We start from the raw sequence: 20,857 nt of genomic DNA, 5'->3' as shown, positions 1-20,857 counted from the left end.
AAACAACAATGGATTTAACCCAGATCTCTTGACAGGGGTTGAATGTTTGACTTTTTCTGCATTCCAGCCATCATTTGTGTGTTTTTTGCATTCTCGCACTAAGTGTGCCGGGTATGCCCAAAAGTTGGTCCCGGACTCACTGTGCCACTGGATTCAAGGTAGTCTGGCTGATGAGGGGTGATACCCAGAAACCGGTCCCAGGATGGACCTGACTTGGCAGTGTGGGCTAGACTGTTCCCATGAGGAGCAGGGTCAAGACTGATTTGCATATGGCTGTGTCTAAACTGGGGTGACATGGTGAGCAAACGAACGATGATTTAACCCAGGCCTCTTGACTGGGGATGAATGTTTGATTTGTTCTGCATTCCATCCATCGTTTGTGTGTCTTTTGCTTTTATGCAAATTGAAAGACATAGGTTTAACGTCTTATTGTTTTTTTCCTGAAATGTTCATTATTCTAAGGTTGCTGAAAAGGGTTAGTTGGGGTAGTAATACACTTTTATTAGTATAACACCCCAACAATTGCGTTTCATTTTAAGTCCTGAGTTTATGATGTGGATTTACTAACATTGTGCGTCTAGTTTCACAAATGTGGTGCAAACCTGGTGCAAAGTGTTGTTTTGGGGCTTACTTTCTAGTGCAAGTGCTGATTTGCATTAGACAGTAGCCATAAATTAACATAAAGTAGCACTATGATCTACTTTACCTCAATTAGGCATACCATAGGTAGCACATGGCCATTCCCAAGCACTCACCCATAAATTTTGATGCTAATCCCCGTCTACTAACGTTGTGAGAAAGGGATTAGCATCCATAAACTACACCTCCTCGTGGCAAGCGTAAAATTGTAAAAAAGTTATTTTTCTGAAAACTTTCCAACTTTGCACATGCGCTGCACCTGTACAGCACAGCTACAAAGTGGTAAAGTGTTAAACTCTATCAAAGCATAGAATTATGTGTAGGGAGGGTTCCCTTCTAGTATAAAACCAATGCATAACATCATGCAAAAACACTTGCCCTATTGTGCAAGGGTTCATGCATTGATTGGTGCAAGGCAGCCTAAGACACACCAGCACTAGAGGAGTGAGCAACAGCACCTGTAGGAAGGTGGATATCTGACTATGGTTACCCCCAACTTTTTGCCTAGTGTCTAGCTGGTTTTTCGACTTAGTTGGCCTGAGATCCTGCCATTCAGGGTCTCAGGCTGTCTGCTCTCTCTTTAAAATGGACTCCATGTACCCTAGGTACATAACCAATTGGTAAGGATCACCTTATTGGACCCTGTACAGTGTACCCTAGGTACCCAGGGCATAGGTGTACCCTAGGCCTCCCAGGGGCTGCAGCATGTATTATGCCACCCCTGGCCTGGCCTTCCATTTTGACACACCTGGCTGATCACTCAGCTGGGGCAAGGTCGTGTAATCACCCCTTGCTTAGGTGTAGTATTCCTATACCTAACTTACATATAGACACATGTGTACCTATCAGTCACTCCTATGGCAGGCCTTAACAATCCTGGAGGCAGAGTGCTTGGTAACATGTGAGATGGTGCTCTGCCATGAGCTGAGCCTTTCTGCAGCTTTCGGAACCATGTCCTTATAGCTGTTCTATGATATAGCCTACCATATACTCTTAAAGTGCCTTATAATCTTAAACGGTTATGGTAACTATGGTTTGACTTTATCAAAACATGTCGTGTAAGGTGTCTAACACTTTGGAATAATACCCCCATCCCATTTCTGGTGATGAGGATATTATCCCTCCCTTCTAGAGGGAGAGACATGTTAAAATCCTACTTTGCTGTTTAACTCTAACCAAAGCCTCAGCATCACAAAATGGACGCTGCTGCCACAGACACGAGTCTGACCCCCTGCTGCTGGGAGTGATCCTGGCAAGGGAGGCTTGGACAATAGGTTTCCTGCTTGGGGAGGTGCTAGCACCTCCCCAGACAGACTTTAGTGTATTGGGGCAGGGAGGGCTGAAAGGAATGAGACATGCCTGGGGCACACAAGGTGTTCCTTGCATAGTCCAGTTCAAACCGGCGCTGGGGCACTCCAGCCCCAGCTCTGGCGCGAAACTGGACAAAGGGAAGTGGGTGTAACCACCCCCTCCCAGGTCCCACCCATAAGGCGTGACCTAGCAGGTATCCCAGCCCCCCAGATTAGTATAAGAGTGGGAGTTGGGCCTCAAGACTTTAGATTATCCTGAACCTGCAAAACTGAACATAAACTCTGGACCTTCGACATTCGACGAAAGAAGAAGACTGAAGAATCTCCCTTGTAGCCAAGGAGTGGCTACCCTGTGCAAACAGGCACCATCAAGAGACTACCCTTTGCTTCTGATGGATACATCTGCCAGTGGATTCCTCACCTTGTGAATATCCCCTGCGCCAGCATTCCACGGAACTTTTCTTCCCCAGCATTCCACGTCGACGTGGGCGACGTCACAATACATCGGCTCCGCACGCGACTCCGTACGACGTCATCGGAGCCATAAGAAGCCCACGTCGGCGTGGTGACGTCAGTTCCCTTTTTTCCGCGCCGTCGACGCGCAACGGTTTTTTCCCAGTGCTCTCTAGATACTTTGTAATCTAGCGGTGTATTCTTGTTAAAATCGGAATGTCTTCGACGAGGAAGTCGGGCTTTAAGCCCTGTAGGGAGTGCGGAGGCCTGATGTCCATGACGGATCCGCATCAGAATTGTTTATGGTGTCTCTCTTCTGATCATGATGTGGATGAGTGCGGGTGCTGTAGGAGCATGAATCCTAAAGCACTGAAGGAGAGGAAGACCAAACTCTTCATGAAGAAGATCGGTGAGGAGAAGAGAGGGAGGAAAAAGGAGAAGTCCAGGCGGGAGTCTTCGACTTCGAGGTCGTCGAAGTCGAAGAAGCACCATAAGAAGAGGAAGCATTCTTCTCGGCGTCGGTCCTCGAAGTCTAAGAGGTCGAGGTCGGCTTCGCCTCGTCGACGTCAGAGCAAGATCTTGTCTCCTTCGCCTTCTCCGGATAAGTCTTCGAAGTCTCCCTCTCCGAAGCGGACTCCGGCTCGTTCCCCGACGCCGTCTCCGGCGCCGTCCAAGGCTTCGACTCCTGGTCGGGTGGAATCTGATGTGGAGCAGGAGCAGGAAGAGTCTGTCCCGGTGCCTGATGACTCCGTGGTTCCGGTGGAGGATTCGGAGGAGCCGACGCCGGTGGCTCCACAGGAGGATACAGGGGCAGTTCCTTATCCCCAGTTCCCGGCTCCAGGTACGGATCCTTCGGGATTTCTGAATGCCATGTATGGCATTTTTCAGAGAGCATCCTTCCCATCCGGAGCACCAGCAGGTCCCGTGGGTCCGATGGCGTTTTCTCTGGGAGTGCCGCAGCAATATGCTCAGGCTCCTTTTATGCCTTTTATGCCGATGGCGCCTTCTTGGCAGTTTCCGGCGCCGGTTGGGAATCCGGCTCGACCTCGGATGGATGGTCAATCTTCGGAGCCTTCTTTGACGCCGAGGCCGACTCCTTCGACGCCGCATCCGGCGCCGCCGACTCCACCTGTAGCGCCTCCGACGCCGATGCCTTTGGCTCCACCGACGCCGCGTACGACGTCGACGACGCCGGCTCCCCGGAATCGATCGAGGCGTGAAGCCCAAAGGGTTTTGGAGGAGGAAAGATTTCGTGCTGAGGTGGAAGAAGGTGAGGTCGACTCTTCTTCGGACGAGTTTGGAGGTATAGAGGTGGCAAGTGGTTTGGATACCACCCCGGAGTGGGAGCATGCTTCTGCAAGGTCTTCTCCACCACAGGAATTGGCGCCCTACCATGTTGTGATCAAGAAGGCCGCGGAGTTGTTAGATCTGCAGCTGCCCTCTGTGGAATACAAGTCCAATCTGCTCACAGAGGTGTTGCACTCCCCGACGTCGGCTTCTGAGCCTTTGCTACCTTTCAATGAGGCTCTCTTGGAACCAGTATTGGAGGTGTGGAAGAAGCCTCTGTCAGCTCCAGCAGTTTGCAGGCAGGTGGCAAGGAGATACAGGGTTGCGCCAGGAGACCCGGATTTTTTATCCACGCATCCTTCTCCGGAGAGCCTAGTGGTGCAGGCTTCATGTTCTAAACATGCTTCGGGTGCTTTCCCCCAATCTCCTGCTGATAGGGAGTCGAAGAAAGTTGATCAGGCGGCCAAAAAGTCTTTCTCCTCAGGAAGTATGGCATTGAAGTCATCAAATGCTACGTGCTTGCTGGGGCGTTATGTTCATGCCCTGATGGACTCTATAAAGACTCTGGCCCCTAAGTTACCTGAGGGGGATAAGTCGTCCTTCATGGAGGTTGTGGCGGACACTCAGGCAGCTGCCAGGCAGGTGATCCAGTCTGGGCTGGATACGGCGGACTCTGTGGCGAGAATTATGGGGTCGTCCATTGCCGCAAGGAGACAAGCTTGGCTCCGTTCCTCAGGGTTTTCTGCGGATGTCCAGGCCACGCTGGTGGATCTGCCCTTTGATGGACAAAAGTTGTTTGGGGAGAAGGCAGATTCTGCTCTTCAACGTTTTAAGGACAGTAGGTTAACGGCGAAGTCCTTGGGTCTGCAGGTTCCTGTGAGAGGTTCAACTTTCCGTAAGGTTAGGGGATTCGGAAGGTCATCCTTTCGCTCCTTCCGACAGCCACAACAACAGCAGCAACAACAGCAGCAGAATCCCCTCTATCGCTCCTATAGAGGGAAGCAAAGGGGTCGGAGAGGTTCTGGTCGTAACCCCTCTTCTTCCTCCTCCTCCTCTGCTCCAAATGAGGCTTCAGGGAAGCAGCCCTAGATCCCCCATCCCGGATCATGTAAGACCTGTGGGGGGTCGGGTGTCCTACTTTCTACGGGGTTGGAAATCTGTTACAACCGACCTTTGGGTTTTGAACCTCGTAGAGACTGGGTACGCCCTTCCCTTTCGGGAGTTTCCTCCCCCTTACCCTCCTTGCCAAGGTTATTGCTCGGAGGACCACCTGCTTCTCCTGCAGAAAGAAGTTCTGGCCTTGTTTCAGAAGGGCGCAATAGAGGTGGTTCCGGAGCAGGAAAGGGGTCAGGGATGCTACTCCCGGTATTTCCTGATCCCCAAGAAGGACGGCAGATTGCGTCCGATTCTGGACCTCAGAATCTTGAATTTTTACCTGAAACAGGAGAAGTTCAAGATGCTGACCCTTGCGCAGGTTCTTCAAGCGTTGCAGCAAGGAGACTGGATGGTGTCGCTCGACTTGCAGGACGCGTACTTCCATGTCCCAATCCTGAAGTCGCACAGGAAGTATCTCCGTTTTACGGTTGGGTCGCAACATTATCAGTTTGCGGTCCTCCCGTTTGGTCTTACTACTGCACCTCGAGTCTTCACAAAGGTGATGGCAGTGGTGGCTGCTCATCTCAGGAGGTCGGGGATTCCGGTTTTCCCCTACCTGGACGACTGGCTTCTGAAGGCAGAGTCCCCGGAGATGGTGCAGCGTCATCTGCAGGTGACAACTCAGCTGTTATTCGACTTGGGTTTTTCGATCAATGTGCCCAAGTCTCACCTGGTGCCCTCTCAACGCAACCTGTTTATAGGGGCAGTACTGGACACTACTGTGTGTCGGGCATTCCCTCCTCCTCAAAGGATTCTCGACATTCAGGAGATGGTCCCTTTATTCCACAGTGGAGCGGTTGTTCCAGTTCTGAAGGTCCTTCGCCTGCTCGGTCTGTTCGCTTCCTGCATTCTGTTGGTCAACCATGCACGCTGGCACATGAGGGCGCTCCAGTGGTGCCTCCGCAAGCAGTGGTATCAGCACAACGGGGATCTCGGGGAGTCGATCAAGATCTCCGGAGAAGCTGCAGCGGATCTGTCTTGGTGGAGCGTGGAGGGCAATCTGTCCCAAGGAAAGCCTTTCCATCTACCTCCGTCGGTGGCCACAGTGATAACGGATGCCTCCACCCTAGGGTGGGGAGCTCATCTGGGGGATCTGGAGATCAAGGGTCTTTGGTCTCCAGAGGAAAGGTTGTTTCATATCAACCTTCTGGAGTTGCGGGCGATTCGTTTGGCACTCAAGGCCTTTCTCCCTTCCCTTCGCGGTCGGTCAGTTCAAGTTCTGACGGACAACACGACCGCGATGTGGTATATAAACAAACAGGGAGGAGTAGGGTCTCTTTGTCTCTGCAGAGAGGCCCTGCGGCTGTGGTCCTGGGCTCAGGACCATCAGATTTGTCTGATGGCAAGTCATCTGGCCGGGGTGCTGAATGTGCGTGCGGACAGTCTCAGTCGGCAGTTCTCCGCCGACCACGAGTGGAGGCTCCATCCGGAGGTGGTTCGTCACGTCTTTCGGACGTGGGGGACTCCTCGGGTGGACCTGTTTGCCACCCGAGAGAACGCGCACTGCCCGTCATTCTGCAGTCTCCAGTTTCCGATGCAGGGGGCGTTGGGGGACGCGTTTCAGTTGAGTTGGGGTTCACGACTCCTTTACGCGTTTCCTCTCATACCCTTGATTCCTCGGGTTCTGAGGAAAATTCGCCAAGACCGGGCCCAAGTCATTTTGGTCGCCCCGGACTGGCCAAGAAGGGTGTGGTACACAGATCTTCTCCACCTCTCCTCGTGCCCTCCGCTCCGTCTCCCTCTGAGGGCAGACCTCCTCTCGCAGTCGGAGGGGCAGGTTCTTCACCCCCACCTCCAGAGCTTACACCTTCATGCCTGGAGATTGAACGGGGCAACCTGAGTTCCTTCTCTCTCCCACCTGATGTGGTGGACGTTATTTTATCGGCCAGGCGACACTCCACCAAGTCCATATACTCCTACAGGTGGTCTAAGTTTGTAAAGTGGTGTGGAGAGAGATCCATTGACCCTTTAAAGGCTCATCTTTCTGATGTGCTTCAGTTTGCTCTTTCCTTGGCTCAGCAGGGCTGTGCTGTGGCCACGGTCAAGGGCTACCTTTCGGCCTTATCGGCATTTCTGTGCCTTCCAGATCAACCTTCGTTATTTAAATCTCCGGTTGTTCTGAGGTTCATCAAGGGCCTTACAAACATGTTTCCTCCTACTCCATTTGTAATGCCTCAGTGGGACCTTAATCTTGTCTTAACCTTTTTAATGGGGTCCCCATTTGAGCCTCTTCATAATTGTCCTTTGAGGCTGTTGTCCTTTAAGGTGGTTTTTCTTGTAGCCATAACCTCGGCAAGGAGGGTAAGTGAGCTTCAAGCTCTTAGTTCCAAACCTCCTTTTCTTACCTTACATGCTGAAAGGATGGTTCTCAGGACCAGGGCTGCTTTCCTGCCAAAAGTTGTTACTCCTTTCCATTTGGGGCAGTCTATTACCCTCCCTGTTTTTTATCCACCCCCTCATCCTTCTAAAGAGGAGGAAAGACTCCATCGCCTTGACCCGAAGAGGGCTATGAGTTTTTATTTGGACAGGACCAAGGACTTTCGTGTTGATGACCAGCTTTTTATTGGCTACGTTGGTCGTTCTAAAGGTAAAGCGGTGCACAAGCGCACGCTGTCAAGATGGATAATACTGACCATCAAGATCTGCTACGCCTTGGCTGGTAAGACTCCTCCTGAGGGTATTCGTGCTCACTCTACTAGAGCTAAGTCTTCAACATCTGCTCTGGCCCGGGGTGTTCCCGTGGCAGATATTTGTAAGGCCGCGACTTGGGCCTCCCTCCATACTTTCGCAAAGCATTATTGCTTGGACTCTGAGATGAGGAGGGAGGGCCACTTCGCGCGCTCTGTCTTGCAGGACTTTCTGGTATAGAAAGGTGGACACCCTCCTCCGGGAGTGGGGACTGCTGTGGGAATCTATTCACAAGGTGAGGAATCCACTGGCAGATGTATCCATCAGAAGAACAAGTTACTTACCTTCGGTAACGATTTTTCTGGTGGATACAGTATCTGCCTGTGGATTCCTCACCAACCCACCCGCCTCCCCGTTGTCCACCTTTTGTATACCATGAAATTAGTCTTGTTTGAAATGCTTATATTTTCTCTTGTACATTTGTAGGTAATGCTTGTTTGATTAGCATTCCCTTGTTTTGTATGCTATGTATATGTATTGGTTTTCTATATACTGTGTATACTTGGGTTTGTCGTTGGTTCACCTGTTCGCCTCGAAGGCACGGAAAAAATGGGTGGAACTGACGTCACCACGCCGACGTGGGCTTCTTATGGCTCCGATGACGTCGTACGGAGTCGCGTGCGGAGCCGATGTATTGTGACGTCGCCCACGTCGACGTGGAATGCTGGGGAAGAAAAGTTCCGTGGAATGCTGGCGCAGGGGATATTCACAAGGTGAGGAATCCACAGGCAGATACTGTATCCACCAGAAAAATCGTTACCGAAGGTAAGTAACTTGTTCTTTGCGACCGTTCCACGAGGAACCGACTGCAGAGCCCGACCAGAGCCTTGACTTCCAGACTTCTCCGACCCTCATCCACATCTGCAGCAGAGCTGAGATCCGTGGAGGCGACGAGCGACGTGGGACCGGCTACCTGGAAAAAGTGGCTAGTAACTTACAGCGCAGCTTCTGAGGTACCCTCGAAGTTGTGCACCGGGGATTGAGAAGCCCCAACCCCAAGCACCATCTGCACCGAAGATCAGCCCCCCACACTCCACGAGTCCTGCGTGGGGCCCTTCAGCATTTTCCTGCTTGCCGCGTCTGTCCGGTTGCTTGCCCGCTGGCTAGTGGCCTTTGTGACGACGCACCCTGAAATCTTCTGCGCTGGTTTGGCTCCTCCAGACTGGCTCCCGCTTCTCTGCAAAGAAGAAGCACCCCAGACCTTCTTGGTCTGCACCAGAAGCAAGTCCTTCGTTCTTCGTGGGTTCCGCTTGCCAAGGCTTGGTGAGTCCTAGTCCAACTTCGACGCCGCCGACAGCAAGAGCCTTCGTGGGACAGCTCGCCTCCTGGTCCTGGTCGTCCTCGACGCTTCCTGGTCCTCCTGGCTGCAGCGACAAGCTTCACCTTCACCTGCAATCTTCACGACATCGCCTGGTTCCTTCCTGGTTCCACGTGGTCACTGGCTAGTGACCTTGACTCTGTCCCTTCTGCTTGCAGGTTTCTTCTCTTCTTGATCCCAGCCTTGGGATCCACCGGACACTCTCCCCTGACTGCCTGTCAGCATCTTTCTTCAGGCATCCATAGGAGTCGACGACGAAAACGACGCATCTTCACCCCTATGCACCCGCAGCCTGTGGGCTAGGTAACTTGGGTACTCCGGTGCTCATCAGGATAGTGACTATCCTAGTGTCTAGTTTTCAAGTCTCAACTTCCTAGCTACTCCGGAAGTGTCCTAAACCTACCGTTTTCTAAACTGTACTATTGCTATTGACTTTTACGCATTACGCGTGAGTGTTTCCACTCTGCACACGAATCCCGTGGGCCTCCCACTTCCTAACTAACGCTAGTGTAGTGTAGCCCCAGCGATTCCCTAGGCCTAGGCCTATTCTATTTCCGTGACAGTGGTTCTTATACCACTTACTTAGTATATGGTTTGCGTGGCCCCTAGGGCCTAACTGTATTACTTACCTGTGTGACTTAATGTATGCTTAAATAAGACTGTGTTGTACTTACCTCTAATCTCATAAAGAGTGCTGAGGGTTTGACTAGAATAAATACACTTTATTTTATATATATATCTGTTGTGGTGTCCTTTCATTTGGTATTCAAGGGATTATATATGGTATCACAGCTGGCTTCACATGCCATTCAGAGTTTAGCCTAAGACTGCTCTTGTCCATGCTACCACTAGGATAGCTGGTCTATAAGGTTAACTTTACAACCAATCACCATAAGGGTATTTGGACTGATATAAGGTGTACACTAGAACTAGTGACATCATACATCAGGCCAACTTCTCACATTGGTGAGCAGCGGTTGGGATCTGAGCTTGCTGTTGTAATACCATTGTAATCTTGAGATACTAAATTGAAAGATCACACAGATATTGTCTAGGTACATATAACATAGATTATAATACTTAAGTCCTACTGGACTTTGTAGTTGTAGGTTGAAGGGAGTAACACACCCTGACTACAACTACTAGAGAGGTTTAGTAGAAACAACTAGTGTAGGTAGGTGCACACACCACACCCTCACTAGATCATGTCTCTGAGAGGAGATCAAGTAGATGCTCTCTCAGGAGGATCAGGTCTGCAAAAGACCCCCTCTAGATATGATACCTTAACATTCCAGGAGATGAGACACTTGTGTACCTCCAGAGGAATAAAACAGGGTGCAAACCCTACCCTCCTTCAGTTAAGACAACTCCTAGAGGAGTATGATACTCTTAGGGCATCTCAGGCAGGTACCCTAGGTACAGAGGAGGGTCTACCCACCACAGAGGAGTCAGAGGAGACTTCAGATGAAGAGGTAGACAGCCAGGGCCAAGTAGGAAGACTTAGCCAGGCTAACCTAAGCTTAAATGGGAGTTTGCATGGGGTCCCCCCTTACAGACCCCCAAGTAGGCTTACACAGAGAAGCAGGAGGGACAGATCCCCTTCAAGGGAATCCATCCACTCCCATGTCTCTAACATCTCTAATGCTTCCTCTTACAGGGGAATGACTTCCCCTGAGAGAAAGGAGCATGAAGCCAGAATGAGGGAAGCTAATCTGAGGATTCAGAGGGAAGAACTTGCCCTTGCCAAGGAGAAGCTTGCTCTGGCTAGAGAGCAAAAATTGTGTGGGTCAGAACCCACTGGTGGCAGCAACATTCCTAGAGATAGGGATAGGTCTTATGACCATAGAAACCTAAGCAAGATAGTCCCCCCATATCAGAATGGGGATGACATCCACAAGTGGATGACTGCTTTGGAGAGGGCCTGCAAAGTACAGCAGGTTCCCCAGAGTCAGTGGGCAGCTATCTTGTGGCTCTCCTTTTCTGACAAAGGTAGAGACAAGCTCCTCACAGTCAGTGATGAGGATGCAAACAATTACAAAGTCCTGAAGAGTGCTCTGATAGATGGGTTTGGCTTAACCACTGAGCAATATAGGTTGTTGTTCAGAGACACCCAGAAGACACAGACACAGGACTGGTCTGATTTTGTGGATTGTGCCACTAAGGCTTTGGAAGGTTGGTTAAATGGCAGCAAGGTGCAGGACTATACAGGATTGTACAACTTGATTATGAGGGAGCAGATCCTTAGTAATTGTCAGAACCAGCTTCTCCATCAACACCTGGTAGACTCAGATTTGACCTCTCCCCAAGAATTGGGAAAGAGGGCAGATAAATGGGTCAGGACCAGGATTAGGCCTAAAAATCAGGGTGGTGACCAAAAGAAAGATACCACCAAGCCTCAAGAGAAGGGTGGGGATAAAGCAAAAGAGAAATCTTCCTCAGGGCCCCAAAACTCCACACAGGGTGGTGGGTCCCAAGCTCCCTCCTCTACCACAGTTAAAAGGCCTTACTGCCATGAGTGTAAAACTCCTGGGCATTGGAAAACTGACAGCAGTTGCCCAAGGGCTAAAAACAAAACTGTTCCTCCAACTACTCCTGTCACACCACCTATTACTGTCAGCAGTAATCCCCCAGGTGGTGGGAGTGCCCCCCAAAATTTGGTTGGGCTTTCTTGGGGAACACAGGGGGATCCTGGCTTAGCCAATTCCCCTACAGCAGCTACTCTTGTCTGTGATGGTGGCATGGGGTTTGCCAACTTCACTGCCTGTCCCAACACTTTGGGTAGGTACAGACAGGAACCCTACATCAATGGTAGAAAAGCTGAGGCCTACAGAGACACTGGAGCTAGCATCACTATGGTGGCCCATAGGCTAGTTCCCTCTGAGCAGCTTTTGCCTGGTTTCTCATACCAGGTAACTAACATTGATGGCAAACAGAACAGTCATCCCATGGCAGAGGTATGTCTCAGCTGGGGAGGGGTCACTGGCCCTAAAAGGGTGGCAGTGTCTCCAACCTTGCCTGTGGACTGCTTACTGGGGAATGACTTAGAACTCTCAGCTTGGGCTGAAGTTGAACAAGACACCCATTCTAAAATGGTAGGCCTTTCACAAAAGGGTAGTGGGGTTGTGCCAGCCACAACCCCTGTCCAAGTAGATTTCCTCCCTGAAAAGGTTGGAAGGGCAGTGGTAGCCACAGCCCAGGCAAAGACAGACTTCCCTGTAGAGACTGGCAGAGCTGTGACAGTCACAGCTCAAACCCAAACTGAGTGCCTCCCTGAAAAGGTTGGCAAGGCTGTAATGGTCTCAGCCCATACTCAGACTGACATAGGTGTAGTGAAGCCTGAAACTATGGATCACTCCACACAAACAGAGAGTAGTGGGGAGGAAGAAAAGTCTCCCTCTCCCCAGACATTAGGAAAAGGTCAGCCTCCTCAGGGATCTGACCTCACCCCTTGTGAAGGAACTGCCCCAGAGGTAGCCAGGCCTGGCCTGGCAGAGCCTCTGATGTCAGTGGCCCCTTCCAAGGTGGGACCCAGTCTGGTGCAGGTAGCCTGCCTCTCTCTACCCTGCCTCAGTCAGCCCAGGGCTGCAGAGGTCAGGGAGGCCAGTGGACCCCAAGAGGGCCCCTGTCCACAAGAACCCCCCCATCAAAAGAATGAGGATTGCCTGGCTAGTAGCCCTAGCCAGGTGATGGGTAAAAACATTCCTGAGGGATCCCCTTTACAGGTAGTTAGGGACCTCCCCCAGAGGGATTCTGTTGGGCACAGGCAAACATGGGACCTTAGGACCCCAAACCTGACCTGTCCCTCCAGTAAGCCCACAAAAGGGACCCAGCCTCCAGCTTTAGGTAGCCAGAGGCTGACCCTGAGAGCACAGTGCAACTCAGTGAAAGAAAGAAAGGCATCCATGGTGGAGGATGATTGGAGGAAGCTGAGGCCTCACTTTGAGGACACTCACTTCAGTACTCCATCTCAACACCAGCCTTTTACTTTGCAAAGACACACCAAAGGTAGTGATTCCCTATGGTGGAGACCCTATGATACCTTTAGGGTGAGGGAATGCTTAGTGGACCATGAGACAGGGGGTAACCATGCCAGTGCTGGTTCTTCCTTATATGGCCACTTAGGCAATAGAGGCTTACCTTGTCAAGGCCAGCCTTATCTCCTTTCGTTTGGGGGGGGGGTTGTGTAGGAAGGTGGATATCTGACTATGGTTACCCCCAACTTTTTGCCTAGTGTCTAGCTGGTTTTTCGACTTAGTTGGCCTGAGATCCTGCCATTCAGGGTCTCAGGCTGTCTGCTCTCTCTTTAAAATGGACTCCATGTACCCTAGGTACATAACCAATTGGTAAGGATCACCTTATTGGACCCTGTACAGTGTACCCTAGGTACCCAGGGAATAGGTGTACCCTAGGCCTCCCAGGGGCTGCAGCATGTATTATGCCACCCCTGGCCTGGCCTTCCATTTTGACACAACTGGCTGATCACTCAGCTGGGGCAAGGTCGTGTAATCACCCCTTGCTTAGGTGTAGTATTCCTATACCTAACTTACATATAGACACATGTGTACCTATCAGTCACTCCTATGGCAGGCCTTAACAATCCTGGAGGCAGAGTGCTTGGTAACATGTGAGATGGTGCTCTAGCATGAGCTGAGCCTGTCTGCAGCTTTCGGAACCATGTCCTTATAGCTGTTCTATGATATAGCCTACCATATACTCTTAAAGTGCCTTATAATCTTAAACGGTTATGGTAACTATGGTTTGGCTTTATCAAAACATGTCGTGTAAGGTGTCTAACACTTTGGAATAATACCCCCATCCCATTTCTGGTGATGAGGATATTATCCCTCCCTTCTAGAGGGAGAGACATGTTAAAATCCTACTTTGCTGTTTAACTCTAACCAAAGCCTCAGCATCACAAAATGGACGCTGCTGCCACAGACACGAGTCTGACCCCCTGCTGCTGGGAGTGATCCTGGCAAGGGAGGCTTGGACAATAGGTTTCCTGCTTGGGGAGGTGCTAGCACCTCCCCAGACAGACTTTAGTGTATTGGGGCAGGGAGGGCTGAAAGGAATGAGACATGCCTGGGGCACACAAGGTGTTCCTTGCATAGTCCAGTTCAAACCGGCGCTGGGGCACTCCAGCCCCAGCTCTGGCGCGAAACTGGACAAAGAGAAGTGGGTGTAACCACCCCCTCCCTGGTCCCACCCATAAGGCGTGACCTAGCAGGTATCCCAGCCCCCCAGATTAGTATAAGATTGGGAGTTGGGCCTCAAGACTTTAGATTATCCTGAACCTGCAAAACTGAACAGAAACTCTGGACCTTCGACATTCGACGAAAGAAGAAGACTGAAGAATCTCCCTTGTAGCCAAGGAGTGGCTACCCTGTGCAAACAGGCACCATCAAGAGACTACCCTTTGCTTTGCGACCGTTCCACGAGGAACCGACTGCAGAGCCCGACCAGAGCCTTGACTTCCAGACTTCTCCGACCCTCATCCACATCTGCAGCAGAGCTGAGATCCGTGGAGGCGACGAGCGACGTGGGACCGGCTACCTGGAAAAAGTGGCTAGTAACTTACAGCGCAGCTTCTGAGGTACCCTCGAAGTTGTGCACCGGGGATTGAGAAGCCCCAACCCCAAGCACCATCTGCACCGAAGATCAGCCCCCCACACTCCACGAGTCCTGCGTGGGGCCCTTCAGCATTTTCCTGCTTGCCGCGTCTGACCGGTTGCTTGCCCGCTGGCTAGTGGCCTTTGTGACGACGCACCCTGAAATCTTCTGCGCTGGTTTGGCTCCTCCAGACTGGCTCCCGCTTCTCTGCAAAGAAGAAGCACCCCAGACCTTCTTGGTCTGCACCAGAAGCAAGTCCTTCGTTCTTCGTGGGTTCCGCTTGCCAAGGCTTGGTGAGTCCTAGTCCAACTTCGACGCCGCCGACAGCAAGAGCCTTCGTGGGACAGCTCGCCTCCTGGTCCTGGTCGTCCTCGACGCTTCCTGGTCCTCCTGGCTGCAGCGACAAGCTTCACCTTCACCTGCAATCTTCACGACATCGCCTGGTTCCTTCCTGGTTCCACGTGGTCTCTGGCTAGTGACCTTGACTCTGTCCCTTCTGCTTGCAGGTTTCTTCTCTTCTTGATCCCAGCCTTGGGACACTCTCCCCTGACTGCCTGTCAGCATCTTTCTTCAGGCATCCATAGGAGTCGACGACGAAAACGACGCATCTTCACCCCTATGCACCCGCAGCCTGTGGGCTAGGTAACTTGGGTACTCCGGTGCTCATCAGGATAGTGACTATCCTAGTGTCTAGTTTTCAAGTCTCAACTTCCTAGCTACTCCGGAAGTGTCCTAAACCTACCGTTTTCTAAACTGTACTATTGCTATTGACTTTTACGCATTACGCGTGAGTGTTTCCACTCTGCACACGAATCCCGTGGGCCTCCCACTTCCTAACTAACGCTAGTGTAGTGTAGCCCCAGCGATTCCCTAGGCCTAGGCCTATTCTATTTCCGTGACAGTGGTTCTTATACCACTTACTTAGTATATGGTTTGCGTGGCCCCTAGGGCCTAACTGTATTACTTACCTGTGTGACTTAATGTATGCTTAAATAAGACTGTGTTGTACTTACCTCTAATCTCATAAAGAGTGCTGAGGGTTTGACTAGAATAAATACACTTTATTTTATATATATATCTGTTGTGGTGTCCTTTCATTTGGTATTCAAGGGATTATATATGGTATCACAGCTGGCTTCACATGCCATTCAGAGTTTAGCCTAAGACTGCTCTTGTCCATGCTACCACTAGGATAGCTGGTCTATAAGGTTGACTTTACAACCAATCACCATAAGGGTATTTGGACTGATATAAGGTGTACACTAGAACTAGTGACATCATACATCAGGCCAACTTCTCACAGCACCATATCTTAGTCGATATGGTGCTGTTGTGCTCTCTTCTTTTCACGCAATGTGGTGCAGTAACTTTGGTAAACGCACATCGTAAAAACTTTGTTATTCTGCCCCTTCATTTGTCCAGACTAAGCACTCATAACTTATAATTCCTACCAATATGGACAACATGTGGCTTCTCCACCTCGTAGTCCTCATTGTCTTAATTTCCATTTCTTGTACATTGATTTACACACCTGTATCACTCATTGTCTCTGTTTAATATGTTGGTAATGTGTCTGACCGTCTACATTGGGATGAGTAACGCTATAAAAGTAATACAAATGAGGGGGGGTTAAGGAGAGATGAGAGGGTGGTTGTGAAGGAATTTATGAAGGAAGAGGTCATTGCGGACAGTGCTTAATTTGAGCCCGTGGTTGCCGACGGGGGGCACCGGCACTTATTTTTCCCTATCAGATATTTACAGAGAGCAAGAGAAGGAAAAACACATAGACTGGAAAGACAGAGGAGGAAAAAGACTGCAAAATTGTAACAAGCAGAAAGAAGGAACCTGCAAGAGCGTAGATTGGAGTCAGGGAGGGTCTGGTAGTGGACTAAAGACTACCAACCTTGGTATTCGGTGAGCCGACATTTAATTGCACTGGCAGCCGGCTCTTGAGCTGACCTTCGAGCACCGGCACTCCTTCTGTCACAAATTAAGCTCTGATGGGAGGAAGAGGGAGGAGGGGGGACACATATTTTCGCGCCAGGCTCTACCTCTGTTAAAACCTGCCCTGTGTTGCACAACATTTTAAAATCCTCATGCTGAATGCCTTACGTGTCTGAAAGCCTGTGCCAAAATCCTTGCTTAGGTCACTCCCGACACGTGTGACCTAAACAAAGTGCCTGGCACAGATTTTCTGGTTCTCGTGAAGCACACAATATAAATTTATGTCTTTGTTGCAATTATTATTATTACAGAAATATTTTCTGCATATGATACTTCAAAATATCACTACGAGTTTTCTCAAAGTGTCTAAAGTATGTTTTTTCCTTGAAACACTCACCAGTAGCTTTTAGAATACAATACGGGGCCAAACTCTTCGAATATAGCGGTACATTTGTCAAGAAACCTTTACCTGGCTTCTATGTGTTTAAATACAACAGTAGTGCCACACAAACAAGATGTGGCATTGTATGTGCCAGAAATGGTTTCCTTGACGAAATCTGAGCCGAAACGTTTTGTTCTTCCATTCTAGGAGAATCTAGAGAAAGCCACCTTCATCCGAGCATATCTGGTCTCCCAAGGCCGTGTCCCCTTGCTCTGTCTGAACGATGTCATTGCAGCTGCTATTGGGTGCACCCAGACCGAGCCAGTCATTTGGATGTTATTCCAAAGCTTCTATCAGGCACGCCTCGTGAGCCATCAAAACACAGGTAGCAACAGTTAACATAAGTTTGATTAACAACGTATGCATAGTGGGATAAGCGTAAATTAAAAAGGGCGAAGCATACAATGTGAATTTTTCATTTGTGGCCACCTTGCACTCATTCATCCTGGTTGATGTTTTTCTTGCAGGGGTGCTGAAAAGAATGGAGTGGCTGTTAGAACTGATGGGCCACATAAGGAACATTGCTTACAAATCGACACCAGTTGAAGGTGCAGCTTTAACAGAGGTATATTTTCCACTACTTTTAGGGCTTTTTTTTCAAGGCTTTATGCATGCATATTTCTGTGCAAGAGGATACCTGTATGTTACATTTAACAGTGCTGGAGTTATATGACCTTTGAAAAAATAATTTAATTGAAATGTACTGTCGGCAGTGGCGGCTAGCATGTACCGAGGGTGGTGATGCGGGTCTAAGACATAAAAAAACAAAAAACACACTTACCATAACACTTGACGCCCTCCTCCACTGGTCTCCTCTCTTCCAGGCAAGCTCCAATGTGGGACCTAGCCAACTCCCTATACCAGTCCTGGCGCTGCCCTCACCATCATGAGAGCAGCGCCAGGATTGGAGGGAGCGGCCTCACTTAGCGCTCTGAAAGCACTGAAGGTTTGCACTTTCTCTAACCTAGCTGTCTTAGACAGCTGAGTTAGAGAAGTTTAAAATGCGCATGTCTGGCTGTCCGTCGCAAGATGGCCGCCCAAAGAGACATGCGCATTTTAAATTTATACGCACAGCTCCCTGCTGCCACTTAGCAGCAATGGCCCCATCCCGTCCTAACACTCAGTTCGGGACGGGTTGGTTGCTGAAAAATAAATTGATAACAAATTAACTTTATTACCGTTATATTTTTCAGCTCTGGCCTGGGGCTTTTCTTTGTGGGGTGACGCTCCTCTGCTCAAACAGAGGTGTCACCCCTGACTGTCAGTCTTCTGCCTAATCGGCACATTAATCTCTAGCATCCCGCCTTTTATTATTCCTGGTTGGTTGTAAGTAATTCTATTTTGTGGCTTGGACCATGAGCTTATTCTGAAGCACAGAAGAAGAAAAGGTGTTAGACTGGCAAATGGTCTTAGGATGTGCAGAATTTGGACAGTTTCTTTCATCTCAACATAGACATTATTCTTGCAAAACTCTGAAAATTACAGCAAGTACATGTGCGTCTGGTAAAGTGACACCACCCCACTACTTTGGCTCATAGCTCTTGTAGACTCCCGTAGGTTATTTCCTTAACTGTGGCAAATGAAGGACTTGCTCGGGGATGTCTAGGTAGGGATGTGAAGATTGCCAATTTAAGATAATGGCAGCCTAGTAGTAGACACAATACCATATCTGGCATTAGAGAGCAAAGGCTAAACATTATTTCTTTTCTTTATTGGAGGAAGCATAAATCATAGCAGAAAATGTTCCCAATAACGATATACATACATTTCTCTGTTTCTATTTCTGTTTTCATTTTTCAGTTTAAAATCAATCTGGCATCAAGAATCAGAATACTGCCCCACACAGCCAAGACGTGTTTTGAGGCACCACCTCTTTTTCAAGGCTGTAATAGACATACAAATTCATTTATGAGTTTAAAATTAATAGAAATATGTACATATTTGTATTACCTCACAGTTCTATTCATATACATTAGTTTAATTTGATCACAATATACATGTCCCTGTCTATTTGTTTCCCCAGGGCTTTTACATATCATGACAAATGCATTTGAACAGGCTATGGAACTTTGTTATTTTTGTGATTCATATATTTAAGGGTGGTTTGAATGTTATTCTCTATTGTATGGGTATGAATACCTAAATATGTACTGAAAGTCACATCTGAAAGAGACACGTTAGTGATAGATTCCTTACCTTAGAATATCCCCAGGCGTCAGACTGGATCCGGAAGGTTTTGCTTAGCAGTACACCTGCGCGTGAGTAGGTGGCGTCGTGCGGCTCCGCGTCCATCACTGGCGTCGTACGAGCCGAGATGACGCCACGGAGAGTACTTAGGCGCCACCCATGGGCGCTGACATCAGTTCTTTCTTTTTCCGCGCCAGCAAGCGCAGATCCGGATTGAGCACGCACCTTAGTCACTTTTTGACTACTATTTTGAGACTTTTTGTCTCCTCTCTTTACTCCTGGTGCACGTAGGGATGCCCAGTATCTGAAAGAAACACGTTAGTTAGATTCCTCACCTTAGAATATCCCCAGGCGTCAGACTGGATCCGGAAGATTTTTCGTCAGCAATACCCCTTGCGCGTCGCTAGGCGTCGTCTGCGGCTCCGCGTCCGTCGTCGGCGTCGTGCGCCGGCATGACGTCGTCGGAGTACTTAGACACCGCCCTCGCGCGCTGACGTCAGTTCTTCTTTTTTCCGCGCCAGTAAGCGCAGATCCGGGAGAGCTACCCCTTTTAGTCTTTTTTGACTAAATCTTTTTTGATCACTTTTGATCCTTGTCTCTCGACATCTGGTGCCGGTAGGATGCCTGGGTTCAAGGCTTGCGAGGATTGCCATCGACTGATGTCGGTGACCGACCACCACCGCCGGTGCCTCTACTGTTTAGGCCCCGACCACGACGCGGAGTCGTGTTCCGATTGCCAGGCCCTGACTTCGAAGGCTCGGCAGGAGCGGTCCCGCAAGCTTCTCGAGCTTCGCCACTCGGCTCCGCGTCGTGCGCGATCCCGGTCCAGGAGGAGGTCCAAGGATCGCTCGCGGAGCCCTAGCCGACGCCACCATCGATCGTCGGGCTCCAAGTCGTCGGGTAAGTCCAAACGCTCTAAGAAGTCCAAGCGGCGACATCGCTCTTCGGACTCCCCTCGCCGGTCGCGCGACTCGGCCGAGGGTCCCAGTGGTTCCACCCCCGCGGCTCCGGCGGAGCCGCAGGCGCTGCGCCCGTCCCCATACCCTCCGGTCCCTGGGACTAACGCGACGCCGGCGGAGGTCAGTGCCTTCCTCTCGGCCATGAGGAGCCTGGCCCCGCCGTCGACGCCCGCTGGCGCGCCTTCGGGCCCCGCGGGCTCGACTGGGCGACCCTGCCTGCCGGCGGCTTCGGCCCCGGCGCCGTCGACGACTCCGGTCTCGATGCCGCAGGTCCCCGCGGGGCCCATGCCTGGGCCCCCGTCGACGCCGGTTGACCTAACCACTCCTCCGCCGGCGCCGGAACCACCGACGCCGTCCCCGGCGCCGCCGGCGCAGACGCCTACACCTCCGGTGCCGCCGACGCCGCCGCCGTTGCTGCCGACGCCGGACGGCGTCCAGCCCCAGTTTAGCCCTATTCCGGACCCGACGCCGCAACGGCGTCGACCGACGCCGCGTCCGGCGCCGCTTGAGACCCTTCATCTCTACAGTCCGGCTCCGATCATTCCTCCTGTTTATCAGGAATCGGACGACGGGGGCGACTGGGAGGGGTTTGAGGACCCTCTGGCTGTTCAGTCGCAGCTTTCACAGGACTGGGCAGATGAACTGGGGGAGGCCAGTGGTCTTGATACATCACCAGACACTGGATTCACTTCTCCTCCGACTGTGGCTTCGGAGGAGGGTGCAGCATTTTCTGTGGTGCTGCGCAAGGCGGCCGCAGCCCTTGGGCTCGAGCTGCCTGCCGTGGCTGTGAGGACTAACATCCTCACTGAGGTGCTTCAAACCGCAGCAAGCTCCACTGAGCCTCTGCTGCCGTTCAATGAGGCCC

At 50.7% G+C, this 20,857-nt stretch overlaps 1 protein-coding gene across 2 annotated transcripts in view; it reads left to right on the top strand.

Annotated features, from left to right (window-relative positions):
* The window catches only part of FOCAD (focadhesin), a 1,730,079-nt gene that overhangs the window by 1,474,983 nt on the left and 234,239 nt on the right, over nt 1-20,857 (top strand). For both annotated transcript variants that reach the window (XM_085634390.1, XM_085634400.1), the window contains exons 42-43: nt 16,994-17,171; nt 17,314-17,411. In XM_085634390.1, coding sequence (XP_085490516.1) covers nt 16,994-17,171; nt 17,314-17,411 — 276 coding nt within the window. The remainder of the gene's footprint in view (nt 1-16,993; nt 17,172-17,313; nt 17,412-20,857) is intronic.

The sequence above is a fragment of the Triturus cristatus genome, chromosome 2_1 (assembly GCF_964204655.1).
Source record: "Triturus cristatus chromosome 2_1, aTriCri1.1, whole genome shotgun sequence".
Classification (NCBI taxonomy): domain Eukaryota; kingdom Metazoa; phylum Chordata; class Amphibia; order Caudata; family Salamandridae; genus Triturus; species Triturus cristatus.
Note: the sequence above shows the minus strand (reverse complement) of the source record. Positions and strands in the feature narration are given on the sequence as shown.